At 53.3% G+C, this 10,608-nt stretch overlaps 1 protein-coding gene across 1 annotated transcript in view; it reads right to left on the reverse strand.

The window, feature by feature from the left end:
- Positions 1–3,575: 3,575 nt before the first annotated feature.
- The window catches only part of MROH7 (maestro heat like repeat family member 7), a 52,813-nt gene continuing 45,780 nt past the window's right edge, over positions 3,576–10,608 (reverse strand). Inside the window, exons 20-23 of the mRNA XM_029945825.1 lie at positions 9,956–10,168; positions 6,557–6,659; positions 4,436–4,498; positions 3,576–3,901 (exon numbers count right to left, since the gene is read on the reverse strand). Coding sequence (XP_029801685.1) covers positions 3,657–3,901; positions 4,436–4,498; positions 6,557–6,659; positions 9,956–10,168 — 624 coding nt within the window. The 3' untranslated portion in view covers positions 3,576–3,656. The remainder of the gene's footprint in view (positions 3,902–4,435; positions 4,499–6,556; positions 6,660–9,955; positions 10,169–10,608) is intronic.

Here is a 10,608-nt window from a genome sequence, read left to right on the forward strand (position 1 = left end):
TTCCTGAGGTTAACCACTGCCCTACCCTCCCCAGCTGAGATGGAAACAGGATCCCCAGGTGAGGCGTGCCCTCCTGTGCAACCACAGGACTACCCAGCCGATGGCCAGCATGGCCCTACACTGGGCGCTACATCCTCAGGAAGCCCACAGGGAGGAAAGATGGACAGGCAGCAGACCAAACACCAGGGCCAGTCATAAGTTTGCACAGTGGAGGCCCGAAGATTCAGCAAGGTTTCACAGAGGAGGTGATGCAGAGCTGAGAGCAGAGATGAGAGAAGTCTCCACAGACGGATGGGCTTTGGAGGGGACTTGAGCATCTTAGGCAGCAGGAGACCCTGTGCAGAGAGTCAGGGCGCAGTGTAAGAGCCTGGCATGCTGGGTACCGCAAGAATCAGGAGGAAAGGCCAGCAAGGCGGATGGGGGCTGGAGCACAGTCTGGCCTTTATCTTGCAAAGGATAGTGAGCCAGTGATAGACCTGAGGGCAGATTTGTCTTAGGAAGGCCTGGCTTGATGCAGGTGAAGGATTGATGGGAGGCGGCTGGAGTAAGAGATGAGATGCTGGTGAGAGACCAGGGAAGAGGAGAGATGGGAGGCATGGCAGGGGAACTGGCAGGCTTGGGCATTATCTGGTAACTCAGGTGAGAGAGATAGGGCTAAGGGAGATGCATGGAGGGCTGTGGCTCCCAGGGCCAGGCCTGCGGCTTTTCCCTTCCAGCTGCCCGCTCATGCCCAGCAGAACACCTGGTCCAAGTGCCTCCTCACCTCCAATTTGCACCTTTTCCCCCTTCATCCTCCAGCCTGCTCCGTGATGCTTCCCTTTCTCATTCTCCTCCTCATTATCTTTTCCCTCCTAGGGTACAGAGCCTACAGATCCCTTGACTTCCATTTTTTTTTATTTGATTCCTATAAAACTCTGGGAGGCAAGAATTCATTTTACAGATGATGTTGGGGGAGGCTCAGAAAAGGAAGTGGCTTGCCGAGTGATCTCTGACCCTTCTGATGCGAAACTACTTGGGGGGCGCTGGCCAATTACTGAGCCCATCGGCCTCTGTTGTGCTTAGAAGCCACCCAGACCAGAATGTGGCAGCTGTCATTTGTCAAGGCCAGCCCAGACCTGGGTTCTGACCAATGAAAGCAGCAGTGTCTTTGGGTGGAAAGGGCTCAGACACAGGAGTTGGGAGACCTTTGGGACCCACACTTCTATTGAGTCTCTTGTGCGACCTTGGACAAGGCCCACTCATCTTGGAGTCCTGTCCTCATCTGTAGAGTGAAGGCAGTGAAGCCAGCCTGACCTTCGCCCTAACTCCACATGGCTACCACGACACTCCAAGGAGGCCATGTTCGTGAGCATTCTTGGCAATGGCAGAGGTGATACCCAAGGACCACCCCCATTTCCTGCTCTCTCTTAGGCCCAGAATCCTGATGGCCTTGGCCTACCATTTATTGGCCAGGATTGTGTGGTCAACTTCCTGGGTTCCTCATCCTGGCAGGAGCTTACATGTACTCTTGCCCTGGGGAATCTCACCTCATCCCTGTCAGCGAGAATCCCAAACGTGCTTCCATCCCAGGTCCTTCTGCCAAGCTCCCCACGATGCAGCCAGCCACCTGGCAGATGTCTCTACTATCACGACACCAAGCCTCTCAAGCTCACCACATCCAGCCTCAACTCCTCTCTCCATGAAGCTGCCTCTGATCCTAACGGACCAACCAGTGTGGGGGCCACCATTGACCCAGTCGTCCACCCAGAAATGTGGGCACCACCCTCAGCGCTTTGCTCTCCCTCCCCTTCCTCCATTCTGCCAACCAGCAGGTTCTGAAAATTCCCCTCCTTCTGTGTCCCCAGGGTCCAGTCCTCACTCTCCATCCTGCCCTGCTGCCCAGGCTTCCATTCCTCTCCCCTCCCCAACCCAGCCTCAGCCAAGTCTCCTGCCTGTGCTCCTGTTTGCCACCCCTTTCCTTCCACCACAGAGTGAGTTTTCTTTCCCTCCCTTTTATCATTCATTCCCTCTTAGACCCCAGAGCCCTCCTCCTTACTCCCTCCCACCGGCCTGTGTTTTAATGTATATGTTCAGCCTGTAAGTGTTCTCGAAAACCTTGACTTCCTTTGTGCATACGTAATGTACTCTTTCCTCAGCACTAGGTTTTAGGTCCCATCCAAGGGGTAACCCGCCCTGCCCCCACTGCCTCTGAAGTGCTGTGTGGGACCCCCTGGTGCCCATTCACCCCCCGAGGATGGGTCCCCAACCTGCCTCCTTTCCCCAGCCCCACAAATAACGCACTGCAATTGACCTCCTCATAACATCTCTTTTTATGGGCCTCTGGGAAGAGCTCTGAGATGTGTGCCCATGAGAGGACCTGCTGGGTCATGGCATGCCTGAACTCAGTGTGAATGAATCGGGACGGATTCGTGTCAGGGACTGCTGCACCCATCCACCCTCCCACCACCAATGCCTGAGGGGTTCCTGTATCCTCTAGAGGAAGGAGCTTTTGAAAGCCGACATCTCCCCACATCTTAACACCCGCCCCCCATGCCTTCCCGCTGCTCCTTTAACACAGCCTCCAAGGCCATGGTTAGCTGGCCGTGGCCCTGGCCCTGATCTACACACACACACACACACACACACACACACACACTCTAGGATCCATTGAACCTACATATCAGCAGTTGGTCCTCAGTCCTGTGTGCCCTGCTCTCCTCCATTCACACCCACCATGTGATCTTCTTTCCAAACCCCCTAGTGGGGGTTTTTGCCCCTGACACCCCTACTCCCAGCTGGCCAAGGTACGTCCTCTGGACTTCACAAGCTCCCATGAGCCCCTTCATCACAGCATTGCCCTGCTGGGCATGAATGTTTTTCCGTGTCTCTGATACTCCCATTAGACCCAAGTTTCTCAACTCCAGCATTTTTAACCATTTGGGATGGATAATTCTTCACTGTGGGGGGCTGTGCTGTGCACCGTAGGATGTTTAGCAGCATCTCTGGGCTCTACCCAGTAAATGTCAATAGTATCCCCTTCCGCAAGTTGTAACAATCAAAAATGTCTCCAGATATTGTCAAATATTCCCTGCATGTCAAAAATCACCCCTTTTGAGAACCACTGCATCAGACTATGGGTTACTATGGCCGGGAACTGGGCCTGTTCTCCTCCAGCAGCAGGCCTGGCCCAGGTTAGGTGCGCAGTAAATGTTAGACAAACGAGAGATGGCTGATCTCTGGGCAATGACCTGAGGGTGGGACTCAGAGGTCAGGATTCCAGGAAGTGCATGAGGCCATGGGGTAGGGGCGTTTGTCCTTTTCCCTCACCTAAAGCCACCTCAGTCATCATCTCCTGTTGTTCTTCTAACCTCTCTATGGGGGAGGGGACACTGAGGCACAAAGTGGACTTTTTCTGTGGCCTTGAGGAAGCCACTTCACCTCGGCTTCCCCACTATAAAGTGTGGATGAAATAGCCCGGGTGTGTCTGTAAATGTTGACTGAGTCCTCAATGAAGGTCATGCTCATCTCAGATACGCTGCACAGAGCAACGGCTGCCCCAGGGTGTGGGGCGTCCCCCATGAGGAAACACTCAGGGGGAGAGGTAAGCCACGTGGCATTTATCATGGGCATGGCTGTGGCCGCGGCTGCCCCTGGGGAGGGCTGGGGGCTCAGGCACATCACTGGTTCAAGGCCATCTTCCAGGAGCCCAGGGCCTGCATGATCCAGGAGCGCCGCTGGTGGGAAGTGGGCAGGTTCTCACAGCTAGGGCTCCAGTGGTGCATGGTGGCCGGGTTGCACACCCACGAGTCCCCATGTGGCAGCGGCCAGGAGTTGCGCCAGCAGCTGGCCAGGATGTGGTCCTGGGCCTGGGCCGCGTAGATGCACACTGATGCTTCTAGGTCATGTCTCAGGTTGTCCAGAGCTGGGTTGTGGGGAGGGGAAAGGCCGCTTGTTAAGACCAGATACCCCACAAAGGTCTTGCCTCAGATCCTCCCTTCTCACTCCCATGTGTTGGCTTAGGCATTCTATTTAGCATCCTTTCATCTCATCTTCCTCCCAGCCCTTCAAACTGTTCCTGCCTTTGGAAGCCTGAATTAAAACCTGCCTCCTTCAGGAAGCCTTCTTGGACTGCGCCAGCCTCCTCAGTTTCCCTAGTTACAAAACGAATCTGCCCCCATGAAGAGTCCGGACCACTTGCTCTGGACTAAATGTTTTTGGACTTGTTTTCTAGCCTGGTTCCTAAATTGTAACCTTCCCTAGCGTGGGACTGTGTGTCCTGTGTCTTGGTGACCCCAGGGTACTTGACCTTGCTCACCAGGGATGAAGACCAGCACAGCTGGAATGAGCCGAGGCCCCTGCTTTGGGAACCTGTCTCCTCTGTTTTCTGTCACCCACTGTGAGCCCACTCATTCTCTCACTGGCCCCTGAGATCTCAAAGACGCAGGGCAGGACTTACCTGCTTTCACTTCATTCAGCCAGTCTTCTGTCATCATGCTCTCCATGCAGGGGACCAGGGACCCTTGAGTGGAAGCCAGGAGGTGAGTGCATCCACCTCCTGACTCCAATCCCTGGCCCCAGACCAGACCTCCTGAGAGAAGCTCTCCCACCCTCCTCGAGACCCACGAATGAGGACATAAACAGAGACCTTCATTTTGACCCTGGGAGGACTCCCCAAGAGGAGTCCCAGGAGAGATGGCCGGCCCAGAGGACAGGGATGGCACTAGGACAAGGACAGGATCTGGGCCAGAGCTGACTCTGACAGTGTGGCCCTCGGTGGTCCCTTATCCAGGCTGGCCCTTAGTGTCTTCGTCTGAGACTCGGGGAGGTTGCCGCCTCAGCTGGCCCCTTCCCCAGGGAGTTTGAGCAGCAATAATGTGATGGACACTGAGCGCCTTGCACACCTTTCAAGCAGGTGTTTGGTGGGGCCCTGGAGGGAATGAGACTCCGCTCCTCAGCCATGTTGTCCAGCCCTCCCTCGCTCCCAGCCTGCATGCGTGGCACCCAGGGTACCTGCAGGCCCTTGGATGGGTCAGGCCGTACCTCCCACCTCTCCTTAGGCCCCGTCCCACATCTCTCTGCCTGACTCACTCCTATTTATCCTTGAATATTCAGCTTAACATGGCTACTTCTCCAGGAAATCCTTCCTGACCCTGCGCCCAGGGTTGGTTAGGGGTCTCTCTGGGTTCCCGGAGTATCTGAATTTCTCTCATCTGCATATACCTAGATGTATTTTGTGACTTTTATCTCCTGCCAGCCCAGGGGTCTCAGGCTTAGATGCACTTGGGGTGGGGAAGTGGGAAGAGGAGTCTCTGAGGATCTTAAATCACATGCACCACTGTTTGCATGGATGTGTTTTCCTAGGGGAAAGTGTTCATAGCTTCTTTCAAGGTTTCACAAACCCGCAAGAGGTTAGGAACCCTGCACCAGGCCAGAGGTTGTCTGTGGCGGACGCGGCCTCTACTCTGCTCTGGTTCCCCAGCACAGACCTCTGGCACAGAGAACCCGCCCCCCCAAGGCTGTCGAACACCATCACTATTAGATGTGGTTAATTTGGAGCAAGATTAGAGAAGTCAGCATTTAGGAAATAATGGCGCTCTGTGTGAGAAGCTTCCTCTGGGCAGACCCCCACATTCTGAGGGATGCCCCCAGTCTTGAGCGTTGCTCCTCTGTCCTAGCATGGGTCAGGTTCATGGCACACCCCCACCCCTGCCATCCACATCACCTCCAGAAGGTTCTGTTTCTCTAGACTAAGCGTGGTGCCTGACACACAGTGGAGCATCAAGGAACGTTTGCTAAATGAGCCAGTGAATGGGTGCAGGGCGACTGGATGGATGCAAACCACAAGCGAATTGGGGAAAAGAACTAAAAGAAATGTCGCAAAGTGAGGGCTGAGAACATCATCCTCTCCATTTCCTGTGCACCTGGTGGAGGAGTGTGTGGATATTTGGGGCAGAGGAGGGGAGTATCTGGGAGGAGACAGTACCACCTGCCATCAGAAGGGTCTGGGGTCAGGTGGGTATTCCGAATGAGAGGAATCTAGTTGTTCTGGGGAAATGTGGAGTGAGCTCATGTTGAGAGCAATCTTGACTGGCCAGTCTTCACATTATGAAAAAAATATTCTCATCTAACCTGTGAAACAGGAGTTAATCCCGTTTTACAGGTAAGGAAACTGTGGCTCACTGGGCACAGAGGACTCAGTTGGGGTCACACAGAAAGGGGATCATGGAGCTGAGATTCTACTTCACACTTTCTATGGCCCAGCTTGGCCCCTCTCACCACAATCAATGGTAGGCTCCTGCTGGGCCTGTGGGAGGGAGGAGTGAAACAGCAGGTCCACTGTGCAGTTGCCAAGGTTGTAACCTGCACAAGGACTCCAGGCCAGATCCACCCTGTGGCCCACTTCCGAAGCAGGGATCTGGAGGAAAGGAGACCTTTCTAATTGGCACCATGACTGTCTGCTGGCCAAGGGGAAGCACTTTCCAGGTGCCCGGAGAGCCGGCAGCCTCCTTCCAGGGCTGGGGGAGCAAAACAGAGGGCAGGCAGAGCCCGAGGTGCAAATCTAGTTCTGCAGGGTTACCTATGAATATGACTGAGGACTTCCGGAGGGAGGCCCGGGAACTCTTGGCATACTCCAGGCTCTGGCTGAGGAATATGAAGGCGCTGTCTCTGTGGGTCGTCACCTGAGATAAAGAGAAAGCCCAAGAGGGGTGGGGCCTCAGAGGCACTAATTACCCATCCCCCCTCCCAAAGCTAGGGATGGTGACCCTGTCAGGCAGCCAAGCCCTGGCCCCTTGCCTCCTGAACTTCTCTGCCACCATCCTGGCCTCTGCCCGAGACCCCCAGAGGCCGGGCCTCATCCATTCTTAGCAGACTGCAACAAGCGTTTCCATGGTCTTCCTGTCTTGGGTGTATCCTCTTCCAGTCCACCCCTGCTACAGCTCAAAGGTAAGTTCTAAAGATTAAAGTCCAGTCTAGGGGAGCCTGGGTGGCTCAGTCAGTTAAGCATTCGACTTCGGCTCTGGTCATGATGTCACAATTCGTGGGTCTGAGCCCCGCATCAGGCTCTGTGCTGACAGATAGCTCAGAGCCTGGAGCCTGCTTCGGATTCTGTGTCTCCCTCTCTTTCTCTCTCTCTCTCTGCCCCTCCCCTAATCACTCTGTCTCTCTATTTCTCTTCAAAATAAATGTTAAAAAATTTAAAAAAATTCTAGCCCAGTAAGAATGGACATGGCATGCAAGGGACATGATATGTAAAGAGATAGGTTTGTTCAGGGTGAAGGATTCAAGTTACAGAGCAGTGAAGAATAAACTGCCAGACAGGAATAAGCCTTACCTATGCATTAGAAAATAGGAAGCCAACATCTATTCTTGATAGAACAATGACAAAGCAATGTTTTGGGCAAAATAGTCTGACAGTGGTGTTCAGGATGAGTTCGATCAAGGAGTAGCTAGGGAGCAGGCATCCTGCTAAGAGGCTTTTGAGAGAGATGAAGAAAAACCTAATATGGTTACTCTCCTGTTAACAATCTACTCTGGGCCTGGCATCAAAGCCTTCACGATCATGCCCCTCAGCCTCAGTTTCCACCACTGTCCCCACACCTGCTGTGCACACTCTGCTTCAGTGCCAGAATGTGGCCCCGCTATCCCCAGATCTATGCTTGGTCCTAGCGAGTGTTCCTGATTGGAGTGCCCTTCCCACTCCATCTGATGAATCTTTCTCATCCCTTGAAGCACATCTCAGAAGCCACCTCCTCCCTGAAGCCTCTCACGACCCTCAGACAGAGCTGCTCTCGCCACTCTTCATGTTTCTGCAAACCTATGACGGTGTGCAATGATTATTTGTATCTATCTCCCCCACTGAGTCCCCTCAAGAGAGGAGGCCAGCTCTCTCAGCTCAGAGACCTCAGCACCCCGGACAAAGGTTGGTGTGTCATAGATCCCAGGAAGCGTTGGACGAATGAATGAAGGGATGAATGGGTTACTGGTCCTTTCTTAAAGCTAAGGCTAGAAGCTGACCTTCACATGAGCAAACTTGTTGGTGCTGGAAGAGCACAAACAGAATCTAGAGGCACCAGGGTGGCTCAGTCGGTTGAGCTCAGTTGATTTGAGCTCAGGGCATGATGCCAGGGTCGTGGGATCAAGCCCTGCTTTGAGGCTCTGCGCTAAGCATGGAGCCTGCTAAAGATTCTCTCTGTCCCTCTATCTCCGCCCCTCCCCTCCCTAAATAAATAAATATCTGCAAACAAAACAGAATCTACCAGGGTCTAACACAGAGGTCATAAGCTAACTAATGTCTTGTAAAATTTTGGGTTTCTAGCTTTTCTGGTGAAACTGGAGGACCCAGCAAGAAGCCGGAGCACCCACTCATGCTTTGAATAGCTCCTGGCCCTCCAGGTCGCCACCAGCCCCCACCACACGACCATTCTCTGCCCGGGGAACTGGTCTCTGTAGGTATCTGAACTAGCGCCCTGGCCAAACACCTCCTCCAGAACTCCTTTTTCCCTCTGGGAATGATGGTAATCATAGTAGACACTGCATTGCAGAGGCTTTGAGCAGTACTAATAATGGTGGTGTCCAGCCCTTGTCATAATCCTAGGAACAGTCTGTTACTCTGCATGTTTTTGTTAGATTGGCATGCAGGGTGCTGGCCTCCCCTGCCCAGGCTGGTATGAAGGATTTCATGCCCCAGCAATGCCTCCGCTGAAGGGAACTGCTGGCCCAAGATCATGTCCCTTCCCAGGGTGGCTGGTGTCCAGTAACAAATGGACACAGGGGTGTAAAACCCTGGCCCCTGGGCCCAATGTGGGGACTCTCACTGCAGTGCTGGCTGAGGTCTCCCCCAAAGCTACGCTCCAGATTGACCTCTCCTCCTGCCTCTGCCCTCCCTTCTGCAGGCATTGATCCCAAGGGCGCATCCTAGTAAACCTTCTGCGTGCTAATCTCTGTCTCAGAGTCTGCGCCCTGGGGAGCCTGGCCTGTGTCAAGAGGAAAGGTAGATGGGACCAGATGGCAAAGCTTCTCAAATGTTAAGCAGCAGGACAGGGCTGCAATTGCAGGGCATGTTTATCATGTGTTCGTGGTCCGCTCCTACCTCAGGACACCCTCAGGTGTTACCTAGAAAGGGGTTTCTGTGGTTAAATAAGTTTAGGAAGGGGTGCCTGGCTGGCTCAGTCAGTAGAGCATCCGACTCTTGATCTCGGGGTTGTGAGTTCAAGTTTACGTAGGCATGGAACCTACTTAAAATAAATAAATAACTTGGGGAAACCATGGCTCCGACCACCACGAAAAACCTCAGCACAGAACATCTCAGAGCCTTTAACGACCTGATGGCGTGGCAACCCTCCAAGAGGAAGAGGAAGAGGTCGTGTTTCTAAAACTCATTCACCTTATAGCCTCTTTTCTCCCCTCAAGGGTATTTCTTGCCAGAATGGGTGTCACAGGAATACATCCTGGCAATTGCTGATGCAAAAAAGGGAGTCAATGAAGCTCTTGAAGCAGGGGAATAATACAGACAGACTCGTGTTTGAGCTAGACTGCTCTGGTGGCCCGAGTAGGGATGGGATCAGAAGAGGCGAAATTCAAGGCCAAAAGAGCCAGGCAGTGCTATTTAGGATATTAAAGATTGATCAAATGTAGAAGGTGATGGACATGGAGTTGAGGATAATTCCAGGTTTCTCCTCTGGGGATCCAAAGGGACAGAGCAGAACCCAAGAGGGAAGGAAGGCCATAAGCTCAGAAGAGGCACGCTGAGCTTGAAGTGTGTGTGGTTCACCAGGAAGGCTTCTGGTAAGCCCCCGGAGAGGGACGCTACAAGTGAGCAGCCAGAACATGCAGACGCACGTTCAGAAGCCAACAACCTGTGGGCCTTCGTGGAATTGCCAGCCAGGATGCTGGTGCGAAAAGAAGGAGGAGAAGAGGAAAAAACTGCCCCCTCCAGCCCACTCGTCAGGAACCACTTAGTCTTGAAAGCACTCACAAGGTACTTGCAAATTTTGGCCACCATTTGCTGCTGGTTGTCCCAGGACTTCCGGCTATAAGCTCTTTTTGGCAACTCCCACGCCATGAAGCAAGAACAGCGGAAGAGGGTCTTCACACATTGCTGGGGACCAAGAGGAAGACAATGCCAGTGCTGGAGGAATTCCAGGACAGCCAGAACATACGTCAGAAAAACAGTTTTGTGAAACTGACTTTTGGAAAATCAAATCCTATTTGAAATGCACCAGTGTAGGAGGTGCCTGGGTGGCTCAGTCAGGTAAGCGTCCGACGTCAGCACAGGTCACAATCTTGTGGTCTGTGGGTTCAAGCCCCACATCTGTGCTGACAGCTCAGAGCCTGGAGCCTGCCTTGGATTCTGCGTCTCCCTCTTTCTCTGCCCCTCCCTCACTTATGCTCTCTCTCTCTCAAAAATAAATAAATTTGGGGCGCCTGGGTGGCTCAGTTGGTTAAGCATCCAACTTCGGGTCAGGTCATGATCTCACAGTTGGTGGGTTCGAGCCCGGCGTCAGGCTCTGTGCTGAGAGCTAGCTCAGAGTCTGGAGCCTGTCTTTGGGTTCTGTGTCTCCCTCTTTCTCTGACCCTTCCCTACTCACACTGTCTCTCTCTCTCTCTCTCTCTCTCTCTCTCTCTCTC

The sequence above is a fragment of the Suricata suricatta genome, chromosome 8 (genome assembly GCF_006229205.1).
Source record: "Suricata suricatta isolate VVHF042 chromosome 8, meerkat_22Aug2017_6uvM2_HiC, whole genome shotgun sequence".
Lineage (NCBI taxonomy): Eukaryota > Metazoa > Chordata > Mammalia > Carnivora > Herpestidae > Suricata > Suricata suricatta.